General features: G+C 38.3%; 1 protein-coding gene across 1 annotated transcript in view; it reads left to right on the top strand.

The window, feature by feature from the left end:
* Window positions 1-1,793: 1,793 nt before the first annotated feature.
* Window positions 1,794-15,673, top strand: part of ELP2 (elongator acetyltransferase complex subunit 2) — a 53,265-nt gene continuing 39,385 nt past the window's right edge. The window contains exons 1-5 of the mRNA XM_072411883.1: window positions 1,794-1,941; window positions 6,456-6,534; window positions 10,545-10,615; window positions 12,448-12,598; window positions 15,514-15,591. Coding sequence (XP_072267984.1) covers window positions 1,810-1,941; window positions 6,456-6,534; window positions 10,545-10,615; window positions 12,448-12,598; window positions 15,514-15,591 — 511 coding nt within the window. The 5' untranslated portion in view covers window positions 1,794-1,809. The remainder of the gene's footprint in view (window positions 1,942-6,455; window positions 6,535-10,544; window positions 10,616-12,447; window positions 12,599-15,513; window positions 15,592-15,673) is intronic.

Genomic DNA, 15,673 nt, shown 5'->3' with positions numbered 1-15,673 from the left:
GATGGACGACAGCCGATCGTAATGAAAGTGAAGGGGAGAGCGCGCAGCAGGGTGCCGCTCCGTCTCTCTCCCCCTCCCCTCTCCATAGAGCATGAACGGTGCTGTATGTACGGTGTGTATGTATGTACAGCACCGTTCATGCATCGTGCACTCCCTTGTCGTTGGAAAGGATCGTGAAAGATCCTTTCCAACGACAAAAATTGGCAGTGTGTACGCAGCTTTAGACTTTTTGTTATGATTAGTAGTCATTCATTAACTGACTCCTTCCAATTGAAAAGACAAGCTCTTGACCTCAATCTTTCATGTTCATGTGATTGCCATCATTTGTCCTTTTTTTTTTATTTTGATTTTCAATCAGCCTTATGATACTGGTGAGCCAACAACAAAGCTAATGTTGGGCAGCCCCCCAACTATTTCCCACTTACAAACAAATAAGGAATCTTTAATATTCTGAGGCTGCATGTTGTACAAATGTGGACTTCCGGAACAAGTAAAATCATAATACAAATTCAATTTAAGAACAAACCTACAGTCCCTATCTCATATGTAACCCAGGGACTATTGTATACAATAATCTTTACACTTACAATAGCATATATAGTTACCCACCTTTGTTACTGATATTAAAATTAAAAAGATGATTACATTATTTATTGAAATACATACCAATGAATTATGAATCAGATAGTAGGAATCGCTGATAGCTTACTATAAGAATATTTTTATTTGGTTGACATAAGAAACATTGAAGATATCTTATTAGCAGTGCAAACTGTGGATGAGCTCTGTTGTCGATCTGTGTAAGTTCCTCTTGCCAGAGTTCTGAGTGAACCATAATCACCTGAGATTGGCTCTTGGGTTGGGTAACTATATAGGCTAGTGTAAGTAAAAAGATTATCTGTGGATAGTATGATTATGAGGACAGGCCTATATGATCCTGGATATTCTTCAGCAAAACAAAACTACATATGATACGTCCGAAATTAAAAAAAAAAAAAAAATCCAAAGAATGAGAAAGGGTGGGTCAGTGTCAGGCTGGAGAGAACAGGTCCATATGATGCTGGATGTCCTCCAGCCAGGTAAAGAAGTAGGCTCTATCTGACTTGCTGCAGCTTCTAATGCATATTGTGGAAGGCTCAAAGCATGAAAAGAAAGCAGAGAGGCATATACAATTACACAAGACTGAAATTGAAAGAATACATTCCCTCCCCTTTTGCACCAGCCTCTTTGCCTGGTCTTAATCTACCAGGCCAGAATAACATAACTACTGCACATTCACTCATTCTGGTTCAGTGGTAAAGAGTGAATGTGTGCTAAGCTGTGCATGCTTACTGTGGAGTACATTTTGGAGAGGATTGTGAACAGGTATATCTAGCATGCATGACTACCATAACCAGCCTATCAATGTTTTCACTTTAAAGCTGAGTTATTATTAATAATAAATAGGATTTATTTAGCGCCAACATATTACGCAGCGTTGTACATTTAGTAGGTTCATCTCAATTTTCTGTGCTGTGCTTGTTATAGTGTTTCAGTTTTTTTTAAACTTTTCTTTAGGAATAAAGTCTTCTTGGTCAAAACAGGATTGAACCCCCCGCACTAAGTATGGAATAACAATACACAGCTATAGGGAGCAAATTCTCCTCACATCTGCAGGAAAGCGCGCACAACAAAATACAGACCAAACCACGTGACCTTCCTCCTCGCTACGAGCGTCACGTGATACGGTGCGGCCTGAGAGACGGTCACGTGGACAGTATGTCATCAGAGAGTTCCATGAATCGGAAGCTGTCAGTTCCAGTATCAAACATGGACGCTCCCTCAGTGCATCTTGCCCATGCGGCTTTTTCTGTTAATAGATGCCCCAACTGTGTTAGCTGGAGTCGGGAAAATGTTCTGGCATGTGGGACGTGCCACTCCATAACGTTATACAATCCACAGGTAAATACATCCGCGTGTATCAGTAGCTTGTCAGTGTAATGACAGGTGAGCAGGGAGATTGTCAATGCAGAATGTGCTTGTTTTATATTGTACGTGTTGTGTTTGTTATTACCAGAAGACCCTGGTGCTGCTTCATACCACTGGTTGGCTGCACATTTCCTGTAGTGGGTACTATTCCTGGTGTATTGATCTAGCAAGATTTTTTCTCCTATTCTCCTTAGTTATGTCAGTAATGCAGAACACTATATAAACACTATATAAACTGGTAAGAGGTCTGTCAGCACTGGAAGAATGCATTTCATTTGTATTATGATCAGATGATGTTTTGGAAACAATAATACCCAAACAGTATCTTTATAATACAAGATTCATTATCATCTCTACTAGAATGGGATTTCCCTTCTTTCTAGCTGATAGATTGGTGCACAACAAAAAAGGGAACTTTTTCTAATTAGAGTCACAGATGACAAAAGGATTTTCTTGTTAAAATGGAATGTGAACCTCTGTCCAGTGTTAGTATTGATCTTTAAAGCTCCTGGAGAGGTATACCCTCTGTTCATATCTAAGTGACAGCACAGGACTCTGGTTCACAAATGGCATTTAAAGTCTAATTCGTGCTAACAGAGTCATCTAAACCAATTCCTTTACATTTTATAGTACAGTTTAATATTTGGCATCTAATTCAATGTTTCCCTTCACTTTCTGTTTTGTGGACACAAGTAAAAGTGAGTGAAAATTTCCTTTTAGGCATTTGTCACTGATACTGGTATCCCCATAACAAGATTCCTCCTCTATTTCTGATCTTTTCTGTTAGTTGTGAAAAGTGCTCACCGGGAGAAACAGACAATGCAAATATCACCAGTGGGGACATGGACACCAGTAAACACCGGACAAGCTCTAACACGTCCACATTTAACATGGAAAAAAAATATTGGTGGGTGGTGATCTTCTGCCATAATCAGCAAGCATGACAATCATACTTCACATCATGCTAGAGGATTTGGGGGGGGGGGGGACACAGAGTTAAATTTCAGATCATTACCAAATTTGCTGCCCACAGGAAAGCCCTGGTGGACCATGATGTAGGTTTCGCTATATTCAGACCTCCGTTTTGTTCAGGCTTTTGTAGGCAGTTTTTTTTTCTACAGCCAGTAAACACTGTGCAAAAAATAGTTACAATCAAAATGAATAAGTTTGTTGCCAGTTGCAGAAGTCATCCACATAAAATAAGGCACCCAGGGTACAGGTGTAGGGTTGGGGAAGATAAAATACAACCAGGTGGCTGCCTTTCATAAGCTGTTCCCCACCCTTGGGTGTAGGGGCAAACATTTAGAGGACTCCTCCATAGAAGGGGGCTTCCAGATTCCGAATAAGCCCCCCACCACTACAACACCAGCTATGTACATTAGATTGTGAGCCCTTTTTGAGGGACAACTAATGACATGATTATGGACTTTGTAAAGTACTGCGCTATATAAATACTGTATGCTAAAGAGACCCTCTCTCCCAACTCTATGGTTTTGAAAATTGCAGGTGGACCCTATGTCATTTTCTGTGTGGGAGGATGAAAAATAAAATACAATAAAAATGAATACCTGGACATTACAGGTATTCCAACAAGAAAAAAATATACTACTATATTATACTGTAAAAAAATGTAAATTTTAATTAGACCATATACTGCTTTTACACATGTAAATTCATTGTATTTCATTCAATACAGTTATTTTGTATTGAATGCTATACAAGGAGATTTGAAATTCCCTCCACACCCTGAATGGAACGTACGCACGCACTAACGTCACCAGGAACTCCCTGTGACTCTTTGGATGCAGAGGACACCGGCCGGAGGAAGCAGGAGGACGGAGATCTTAAAGGAGAATGTTGGCAAATCAGGTAAGTTTGTATTTACTATTGTATTTCACTACCGTTTTCAGCATCTTTTTTTCTACCTCACACTTTTTTTCTAGTCACACTCGGGGTTTCTGCTCAGGGGCTTAAATGGATAAAACATGACAACAAAAGAAATTTGCATGCATTTTTAATTTTTTGTTATTGTTCATTTCAATTTAAAGTTGAATTTTAAAAATCAGCTAACACACTCTTTCAGTGGGACTGCCCCCACACCGCAATAGTTAAATGCTGATTTAGGTCTGTGGACAAGTAAAAGAAACTTTTACTTAACTTATCAAGGGCTTTCCTCCAACATTTACAGGTTTTCCTGTGTGCATGGGACGTCAGGCAAGGCCATCTTCTGGCTTCTGCTCCATCTTGGCCTGCACAGATGTTAGATTGGGTGATTTTCTTCTTGAAAATGTAAAAAACAAAAAATGTCACTTTGCCCATGTTGTCAAATTTTTTTTTAATGTTCCAGGTAAGCTCCTTATGAAACATGAAGGAGAAGCTCAGCCTCCTGGAATATGTGACCTATGTATCCCAGAAGGCTGCGGGTTCCCCCTTAGTCATATTGTGGGCTGACAAACATGCACCAAGAATAGTGTCAGCCCTACCTATTCCCACTGTATTTACCAAACCACTCACTCACTCTCAGATCTTGACAAAATAAAGGCTAACTATTTTATAGTCCAGGAGAAGAGCTAGGACAGCTTTTTGAGGAAGCACAGCAAAGTGTGCAAACATGACAGGACAGTTTAGAGTGACTTAGGGAAGTGATGGGAAAGGCCTGTTCAGTCTCTCCCATCTTTTTCAGCAGTATCTTACAGTCTTATTATTTTAAGACATAGTTTGGAGCTAAACTCTAGACACCTGTTATTTTTATAAACCTTAATATGTTCCTTTGTGCAGTGAATGTTTGCTTTCTTGAAAACTCTTCCTCGTGTTGCATTTTGCTGCCCCTGGAAAGTGTAGCAATAAAATCTTTATGGATAACAAAAAAAAAAGGGGCAGAGGCAAATCACTGGAACTGGTAGCGTGTTGAAGAGTTTTCAAGAAAGCAGATAATTGCTGCATGAAACCCGAGAGTAAGACGTGCTAAAAACAAAGGTTCCCAGATTTGAACTTGATAAGCCTTAAACACTTTATTATTATTATTATTATTATTATTATTATTACTGTGGCTTTAGAGGGATTTTGGGTTATTGCCCCAGGTGCTTTGATAAGTGCATGGTCCCAAGCTTCTTGCAGTCTTATGTCATTTACCATACAAATAAAAAAACAGCATGGTGACATGTTAATATGCTGCAAGTGAAATTTAGAATGGACTTGGAAAAATATAGGAATTAATAAACAAAGTATCTTTTTTTTAAAAGTATCTCAATTTTAAAAAAGGGATATATTGAATCCAATACAAAATGATTTGAATTTCATGACACTCCACCCGCACGAACCAGCGCCTGCACCGACGTCACGGGAAACCCCGTAGATCTCGGCTCTTCACTTCGCGCTTCGGAGGGAGAAACGTGTCCCCAGGACCTGCGGGTACCAGAAGGACGACGGGGGATGACAATGGAACAAGGTAAGTGACGTTTTTCTTAGCTTAAAGCGACCCCAAGTGTGACTCGGGATTAACACTTTCTGCAAGTAAAATCCACCCCGAGTCACACTTGGGATTACTACTAGGGGGGTTAAAGCCCCTATCAGGTGTTTGTACCACTGGAGAGAATTTCATTTACTGCCTGTGACACAGCAGTAAGTGAGAGGCAATCTCCTTCAAATAGGAGGGAATTCCTCCTAGTTGTCACTGGAACCAGTGTTTTCATTAAAGATATCCTTTCTGTTTTGTTCAAGGCTTTGGGATTTTTTAGTACTCATTGACGGTATTGAACCTGGCCAGTACTGCTATAAAATAAAATCCCCAACAGCACTTTAGTTTTAGATCTGTGCAAAGCACTGAAAAACTGTTTAGCGCTCTATACTTTATTGTAATAAGTTAGCTTGTGGTAATAAAGGAAGGTAAAAATTCCTCTGATACATAGTTACAGAGTAGGTTAGGTTGAAGAAAGACATACGTCGATTAAGTTCAACCACTAGGAAAATAAACATATCCCAGATATAAAACCCTATGGACATAGTTGGTCCAGAGGAAGGCAAAAAGAAACCCTGGTACAATTTGCTTCAACTGGGGAAAAAAATTCCTTCCCGATTCTATGAGGCAGTCGGATGTTCCCTGGATCAACAGTCTCTTTTATCTTTACTTTACCGTGTTTCCCCGATTTTAGGACATCCCCATTAAGTAAGCCACCCCCGATTTTTAAAAAAATAATTAAAATAAGACACTCAACCCCCAGATCCTTTTCCATTTCTGACTCCCCCAAATGTATTCCCCCTAGGCAGTATGAAACATGCATGTTGTTAGCCCCCAAGTGCATAATTTTACATTTATCTATATTAAATGTCATTTGCCACTTGGCTGCCCAATCAAACATTACATCCAGGTCTGCTTGTAGATTATAGACATCCTGTATAGACATAATTCCATTACATAGTTTGGTGTTATCTGCAAACACAGAAATTGTTATCTGAATATTTATTGTAATTTTCTTTAATTCTTTTAGGAAAAGACTGTAATAACTACTCTAAATGGACACACTGGAAGAGTAAACTGTGTGCAATGGATTCAGAAACCTGACTGTAGTAAGTAACTTTGATTGTGACAGAGAACCCCTGTTAGATTTTCTAAAGCTTTACCTCTGTTTCATGTGTACAGTAAGTAAAACCCTTGTGAATATGTGCTGTAGATACAGAACACATGGCACAGCTTCTCTAGGGCTGCGGGAGTAATTAGGAGAGCGGAGCTGTCAGCATAACAGAGCTCCGCTGATTGCTCTGCTCCCTGATTGGCAGAAGATAGAGAAATCCTGATGATGCTTGAGCTGTCATCAGGGTTTCCTATTTCTCAGCCAATCACAGAGCACTAGAGGTGAATGGAGAGCCTTGTCCTCATTTAACCCCTAGTGCCCTGCGATCCCTCCACTGTTAGGAGGAGTCCCATGGCTGTGCTCATGTCATGATTGCAGCCCTGGGAATCATCCTGTCATTGGGATAACCTGAAAAAAAAAAAGTTTAGTTACACAAACACACATACATTTAATAAAATAATTTAACATTGTCCAATTTTCTACACATATTTTAACCCTTTCAGGGAATGAGTAAGGGGGTTTTATGTACCCCTGTACTCATTCCCCAGGGTGGGGTGGTGGAGATCTGGGAGTCTCCTTAAAGGGGGCTTCCAGATTCCAAAGGCCTGCTAAAAACATTTTTAAAAGCCCCCATTGTTTTCAATGGAAGCTTTTATAAAAAGCTTAAAAACGCTTGTAAAAGCCTCTATTGAGTTCATTTGGGAGCGTTTTCATGCATTTTAGCAACGTTTAAGATAAAGCTCATAAACGTGCCTGAAGGAAACGTCCTGGTGTAGATTAGCCCATGGGAATGCATAGGGACTTTAAAAGCCCCAGGTTAAACGCTGCGGAAACAGTCCGTGTGAACTAAGCCTTAGATATTCTTTGTTTCTGAATGATTCACAAATGCATTATTTATTTTTATATCTGCTTTGCAACAACAAAAACAAAAAAACCCTCCACTGCTTAGATATCTTTGTGTCCAAAAAAAGTGTATAAAGATGACTGTCTAAGGCTGGGTCTAGATGAACGGTTTTAAAAACGCATATTAACGTTCCTACCACGTTTATATGCGTTTTTATGCACTTTTACAAGCGTTTTAAAGTTTAACTTTAAAATGCTAAAAAACCTTTATAAATGCCTAATACGCGTTTTAACTGCGAATTGCCGCGATTTTTAAAAAAGTTTTACTTTTAACCCTTTCAGGGAATGAGTACAGGGGTACATAAAACCCCTTACTCATTTCCTGAAAGGGTTAAAATATGTGTTAAAAAATTGGACGAGTCTTTAATGTTAAATATTTTATTAAATAATGACAATGACGGGATCATTTCCAGGCTGCGAAACGTAAAACCTCAGCCAATCACAGCACTAGGGGTCTATGGAGAACCTTGTCCTCATTTAACCCCTAGTGCCCTGCGATCCCTCACTGTCAGGAGGAGTCCCAGGGCTGTGCTCATTGTAGCCCTGGAAATCACATCCTGTCATTTGGATAACCTGTATTAAAAAAAAAAAAAAAAAAAGGTTTAGTTACACAAACACACACACATTTAATAAAATAATTTAACATTAAAGCCCCGTCCAATTTTTTTACACATATTTTAACCCTTTCAGGGAATGAGTAAAAGGTTTTATGTACCCCTGTACTCATTCCCCAGGGTGGGGTGGTGGAGATCTGGGAGTCTCCTTATTAAAGGGGGCTTCCAGAGTCCAAAGTCCTGATAAAAAAAGTTTATAAAAGCCCGCATTGTTTTCAATGGAAGCTTTCATAAAAAAGCTTAAAAACGCTTGAAAAAGCCTACATTGAGTTCAATCGAAGCGTTTTCCCCCGTTTTCTCGTGATTATCCAGTGTTTTAATTTTTTAAACGTTGCAAGCAACGTTTAAGATAACGCTCAAAAAGGTGCCTGAAGGAAACGTCCTGGTGTAGATTCGCCCATTGGAATGCATAGGGACTTCAAACGGGCTTTAAAAGCCTCAGGTTAAACGCTGGGGAATTGGTCCGTGTACACTAAGCCTAAGATGTGTTATGACTTTTAGAGGCTCCTGAAAATATGAACTATGTGAAATGCTGTGCAAACGCCTGAAAATGCTGTTGACATTTATAAATTTACCTATGTTGTTTTGCACAGCAAAGGTTTTTTGGTTTACCCACATTTATCTTGCTGAACATCCACAGAAAAAAACAATCTTGCTGGTCTTGCAACTTTTTTGTCTAGTGATGAACAATAAATATCTTTACCTATTTTCAGTGAACTATTTGCAATGGTTAAAAAATCCAGTGGAAGGTTACGTGATAAACATACATATTTTGTTGTTTGATTTGAATTCTATTTTAAATTAGTTCACTAATACAGTCACATCCATGACCTTGGATCAGGATTACAGACATAAATGTTTGCAAAGGATACTGTTCTGCTATAAAGCTACTTGATCACTTTTATAGCTTCCTAAACATCTTTACAAATGCCTAATACCTGCAGTATTTTTTTAACCATTGTGTTAGGGTTTCTCATAGCAATGGGCTATCAGCACAGTTCAGGAAAGAAACATCACATGTCCAGGTCAAAATAAAACATTTCATTTATTTCTTCCTCCCTTACTTTTTTTTTTTTTTTTTTTTTTAAAGCACCTGGGCCAAAAACCCAGTACTTTTTCATGCTCAGTGCGACAATTGGTGAGAATAAAATAGTCCTATGATGTTTCCATAAAATCACCACATTTGTATGTATTCTTACAGTGGGCCTGACCCTGCTGTGACAGTTAAAATGTTAACTAAAAGTAAAAAAATTAATAATAAAAAGCAAAAATTACCAAAAACAAGCACGTAATATACCTTCATACAAACAAATCTTTATTTGTACATTTTGCATATTTATACAAATTACACAAATAATAATTTTGGTGCATAATTTTTGCATAAGCTTGATGTATCTGTGTGTTCACTGTTACCAAATTTATTATATTTTTACTGTGTTTATCAAAAAAATGCTTTGAGAAACGTGTGTGCTATTTTACTCAAGTGTGTGTTTATTTTAAGTCTGAAATATGCATGTGAAAAATTGTCCCAGCAACTTAATATGGATGCAGCCCAAGGCCACTAAAAGGTCATCATTTCTAACGTTAACATGTCTTTAATCATTCATTTATATTTTTGAGGTTTGAAGTGGTGTTGAGGAGTCCTTCAGTTACAGTGCAAAAGTAGTACTTTAACCTCCTGAGCGTTACACTGAGGTCTAGATTTCTGTACCAAAAGTGATCCACTGTTTTTCATGAAATTTTTTTTTAAATTGTGGAACACAGGATGCCGGCGGGCGGAACACAAGATGCCGGCCGGCATCTTACCTGGACCCGCTCATCGTCCCACCGCTGTCTTACCCGGCTTCTTACCGGTCCCGCTGTCGCCCGACGAAGGCACCCGACGCTGGAGAGATCGGCGGACGATGATCGATGGAGGACGACGCTGGATGAGCACAGGGGGACCAGGTAAGTATGGATGTACAAAATCTCGGGCTTAACCATCCTTGCAGTTTTTTTTTTGCCCGAGCGAAGGTCGGGCTTAACTGCAAGGTGGTTAAAGGCCAAATCCTATTAGGCCTTTGTCACTGCCTTACTTTTAGAGCTTTCCTGGAAATTACTGAAATGGTTGAATGTCTACTATTAAATATGGGAGTGTGCAGTCGTTGTCTGAATGCTCTTCTATGTCCATAAAAGTGAATCTAAAAGACCACAAAATTTTGTGGCTGTATTAGAAATTACCAATGCCAACTATAGTTGTGGAGTTGATCTAGAGATGGCCTCTAAAATCCTCCCTACCCAAGTCTTCTTCAACCCACTTCAGTCTTTTCCAGGTGAAAGTAAAAGCACCATGATCAGCTCATGACAGTCACTATACTTTCCCTTCTTAGCATTCTTCTGATCAACACATTTTACTGCAAGAGGCTGATGGCATTTAAAAACACATTGTAATGGTGTTAAGGTTTGCCATTTATATCTGCCATTTTTTTCTTTTTTTACTTTTATTAAGGTGCTGAAACTGAACTTGTATCTGGTGGGTCTGATAAAAAAGTGATCATTTGGAGGACAGAAGGATTTCAGGTAACCACATGTTGTTAGGCTTTTAAGGTGTTCTGTTTACCTACATATTATTACCAACACATGGGCTTACCACAAGCCCTGGCCAGATCTTGCTCAGCCAATCTTTGGTTCTTTGTTTGTAAAAAGCAGTTATATAATATAACTGCATATATGGCTAAAGCTGACATACCTGTTAGAATTTTAGTCTTAATATTTAAATACAACTAGCCTTTCTTCCCACCTAGCCTACCTGATTGGATATAAATAAACAAATCTTATATCTGGGATATGTTTATTTCCCTAGTGGTTGAACTTGGTGGATGTCTTTTTGTAACTATGCTGCATGTTGTTTGGAGATCTTTAGGTCTGACTCCGTATGTGTGCATCAGAACTCGGAATTATTATTTCAATGTCCCCAAAATACTACTTTGTTCCAGAATAAGAAATATTAAAAATGTATTATCAGTGGTGTTCTGTTGGAGTAACAAGGATATAGAAAAAAAGGCAAATAGTGTGGCTTTACCTATTAACTGGCCTTGGTTCACAGATTTTTTTTCATGTTACCTAGCTTTTCCTTATCTATAATGGTTTCTGGCCAGTTTATGTATAGCCACTTCCTTTTATTTTTAAAGAAAATCATAGATAATAGGATAATAAGATAATACTATTCAGCTCTCAGTAATTAGGAGATATCTTAAGAACCTGGTTGGCTTATATTGCTGGCTTTTCCTATCCAGGTGCTGTTGTGTTGGGGAACATAGAAAGTTAATGGCAAGTGAATACATTTCCACATTTTGTTTTTTGTTTTTGTTTTTTTTGTACTTTCCAGTTAACTGAGGTTATTTTCTTTTTCCCTTTCTCAGCCATTCAGCACTAGATTTGAATCAAGAGACTTGTCCCCATTCCCCCAAAGTGCTATATGGCTGAGAAAAAAGGAAAAACCCTGATGACGGCTCAAGTGTCATCAGGGTTTTCCTTTCCTCAGCCAATCAAGGAGCGGAACTCTGCTCTGCTCTTCTGACAGCTCCCTTCTCCTGATTGCTTCCGCAGTCCTAGCAGAGTTGTAGTATGTGTTCTTGGATGCAGAGCACATGGCACAGCTCCGCTAGGGCTGCAGGAGCAATCAATAAAGTGTAGCGGTTGGCTGTTATCTGAATTTTCTGCTTATCTGAGTTCCGGATAACCGGGGTTCTACTCTAAATTGTATTGTATAAATTGTACTGTATAGTTACAGTTCCCATTAGAAACACAGACTGCAGATCTGTGACCACTTCTGCTCTCCAGCACTAATTTCAGTTTAAGACACATCCCTGTTTATGATTGTTACACAGATGACAGTGGCACACATTTGAGATATTCTGCTGCTTACCTTATTTTAAATCCTTCAAGCTTGTTCCTTGATGTAGACTGACATCATTGTGCCAGGATCAGAACGGATCCTAGCTTTGACCCTAGGGTCTTTCTACTTCTGCTGTGCCAGTTACAATTCTTACATAAAATATGGTTACATAATGCTGGTTCTTTACCAGTTGCTTTTAAAAATGGCAATAGTTGCATTAAAAAAAAAAGTGGGTACGCTTTTTTCCGAAAAAGGGATTTTTATTTTTTTGAAAATCCATGTGCAAACAGTGCAAAGCTCAGTAGTACTATTTTTTTATGGATACATTAATTAACTCATAAACAATTTAGTTCATTGCTCAAAATGAAGTGCAGTCAATAATATTTATATTATGATAATAGGAAATTACTGCTCACTGGTACCATATGCTTCACTGCCTTTGTCTTAGTTGCTGATATAAAAAGGTCTAGAATGTGGTGAAAAATGATCTCTAAGCTGTTTGTCTATTCTGCAGCTTGTACACAAGGATGTACTGGAAGGTCACACTGAGGCTGTTTGTGCAGTTCATGCTGTTTATAGGTCAGCAGAATCTAAAGATGACCTTCTTGTGGCTTCTGCTGCCTCTGACTCAACTGTTCGAATATGGTTAAGAAGCCAGTCAAAAAGTAAGTTATTTTTGTTTATTCATTTTATTGTAGTGATCCTTCTACTATTTCATCTGTTGGTTGTGTTGCATTGTTTTTGTGTATCTGGTTGATTCGGAGTACCCACTAGATGTTTTGTGGTGCGTTGTTGTACAAGTTCTCTAAAATGGTTAATGCTGCCTTGGCTTTTAAGAAAATAAATGACTCATGCATGTTGTAAAGATTCTGTCATTATTTGCTACTATTCAGTTTTATTTGAACAGTGGTCTGGTTTGCAGACTGGCTTTTAGATCTTAAACTCCTAAGTTCATCCATGTGTCCCATACAGTGGTAATGCCACAGCATTTAACTGTGATGGGATTAGGCTGTACAGGTAAAATGCAATGTGTTTTTCCAAACTTGTAGGACATATTCATCTGGAAGAGAAAAAAATGGTTTCCCTGTATCTTTACCCCCCTGTTTTTTTTTCTTTGTTTTTGAAAACTTATTGATTGAAGGATGTAACAATATAGAACAATACAAACAACTACATCATAATAGTTCCAAACACAACAAAAAGAAAGTGCAAAAATTACAAACAAAGTGCATTAACAATTAAATAAACCAAACAAGCATTCACTTTAATTACATAGTCAAGATATTCCCATTGATATCGGAAGATTATTTTCTAAAACTCTTAAAGTGTTCAAAGGTTGTCGGTTTTAAAAAAAACATGAACATGTACAGTTGAATCCCAAAAGCTTTTCCTCCCAAGTTCTTCTAAGCTCTTTTAGCAGACATAGGAAGTTGAGCAGATGCTGGTGCCTTTATCTTTGTTTGCAGATCTTCTGCTGAAGACAGGGCAGTGGCAGGCTCCAGGGCCAGGGGGCCACTTAACTAACTTCCTAGTATTAGGTGGTGTGCAAAATGATGTTAAAGTTCAGCCCTGGATGGGAGCGTATATGAAGAGTGCAGACAGGACACCTAAACACACAGCAGGCCATAGCACTCACCTACACCTATATCATTACACTTGTTTACACTCAAATGAACTTGTTAAACCCATTATATCTGAAATAAAATGAAAACACTTTTTGTAATTTACATAATCCCGATTACAATAATGTGAATGTCAGGTTGTGTAATAGCTCCGCTGAACTTCACACTAGTAGAAATACGACTATGCACTGAGCTTTAGTCTTACATCAGAGAAGTACTTAATCATGACTATTGTTTGTGAAATAGGACATTTGAACTTGCTGTATTTTTTTTTTATTATAATTTAAATTGATCAGGAATCGTAGTCTGCACATTTTTATCGACTCTGACTCCAGGTACCAAAAATTGTCTCTGACTCTGACTCCACAGCCCTGTTTATAACGTCACATACAGTCATTAAAAAAGAAAGTACACCCTCTTTATATTATTTGGTATACAGATAAATTCATGCTCAACTTTTTGACATCAAGTTGCCCAAGTCCTACTGCAAAACGAGCCCTATTCAGCACCCCTTCACCACCATGCTTGACAGTTGGTATGAGGGGTTTATGCTGTTTTAGGTTTTTTTGCCAAACATGATGCTGTACGTTATGGTCAAACATGTCTGCTGTGGTTTCGTCTTTCCAAAGGACATTGTTCCAAAGTCATGTGGTTTGTTCAGATGCAAATATGCAAACCTAAGCCATGCTGCCATGAGAGACGAGGCTTTTTTTCACCGTATCAACTATTCCAAATGAGCTTTACTTGTAAGGCCTTTTTTTCTGTCATCAGTTTTAACATGCTAACTGAGACCTGTAGAGTTTGAGATGTAGCTCTTGGGTTTTTTGCAATTTCTCTGAGCATTTCACATTTTGACCTTGGGGTAAATTTGCTGCTGCAGCCATTCTTTGGAAGACTTGCATCTGTTTGGGGTGTTTGCCGCTTGTGAATAATCCTTCTTACTTTACAGATATTATTGTTTGGAAATGGACTTTTTCACACTCCAAGATTAAAGGGCAGCAAACAATTGCTTCTCTGGAATAATTGTTGATGTCTTTCCTCCTTGGCTTTGTGTTAACATACTCCTGAATGATCCAGATCAGCAATCTACCCAAACTTCTGCTTTGGTAGTGGTGGTCACAATCCAGTTAAGTGCATTTGATTAGCAGCACCTGGCTGCTACTTACCCTCTTGGTTCCTATGAAAGTGGTACGGGTGTACTAGATGTTTTGCAGTGTTTCTGCTTTTTTACCTGGTCTTTGTTAAATATTGACAGGACAGTGGCTCAGAGGTTAGCTCTCTTGCTTTGCAACACTAGTTCGCAGGTTCAAATCGTATCCAGGACACTATCTGCAAGGAGTTTGTATGTCGTCCCTGTGTTTGCCTGAGTTTCCTCCCACATTCCAAAAACATGCAGTTAAGTTAATTGCCATCCCAAAATAGACCTTAATCTGTAATAAAGACATATGACTATGGTAGGGACATTATTGTTATTATTATTATATATATTATTAATAATATTAATAAACATTAGATTGAGGGACAGCTAATGACATTACTATGGACTTTGTGAAGCGCTATGTAATTTGAGGTTACATAGTTTTAAGATCTGCTAGCTGATAAATGATATTTGGTATGTCTTGATTGCCAAACTGATTGATTGGAAAGAAGATGTACAGTCCTTTTCCCATGACTATGTACTGTATTATTCAATCTTGGCGAGTAAACACTAGATTGAAGCGTTTCAGTCTGAACATGCAGTTTATGAATTCCTGTACCGTGAGAAATTTGGAAGTGATTGCCTGTTTACTGGCGTACCCAACATGATTTTTTTTTTTTTTGTTCATTTCAAATCTGACACAGTAGGTACTATTTACAGAGGATTTTGCAGTGATGGCAGATAAAAAATACTTATTTATAGGCTTAGTTACTACTTAGGTTATTAACACCTAAAATGTTAATCTTGATTTTTCTTTAAGCTGAATGTCTTCAAACCTTGTCCTTTGGGAATGGATTTATACAGGGTGTCTGTTTATCCTTTTTACCTGATACTGGGGGTAAGTAGAAGTGGCGTTATGTTATTGTTGGAAAATTTAAAAGTTTGGTCAAGTAATAGATTATTCTAATTATGATATTGAT

Source organism: Pyxicephalus adspersus, chromosome 5 (genome assembly GCF_032062135.1).
Source record: "Pyxicephalus adspersus chromosome 5, UCB_Pads_2.0, whole genome shotgun sequence".
NCBI classification, from domain to species: Eukaryota; Metazoa; Chordata; class Amphibia; order Anura; family Pyxicephalidae; genus Pyxicephalus; species Pyxicephalus adspersus.
This window is presented reverse-complemented; position numbering and strand designations above follow the sequence as displayed.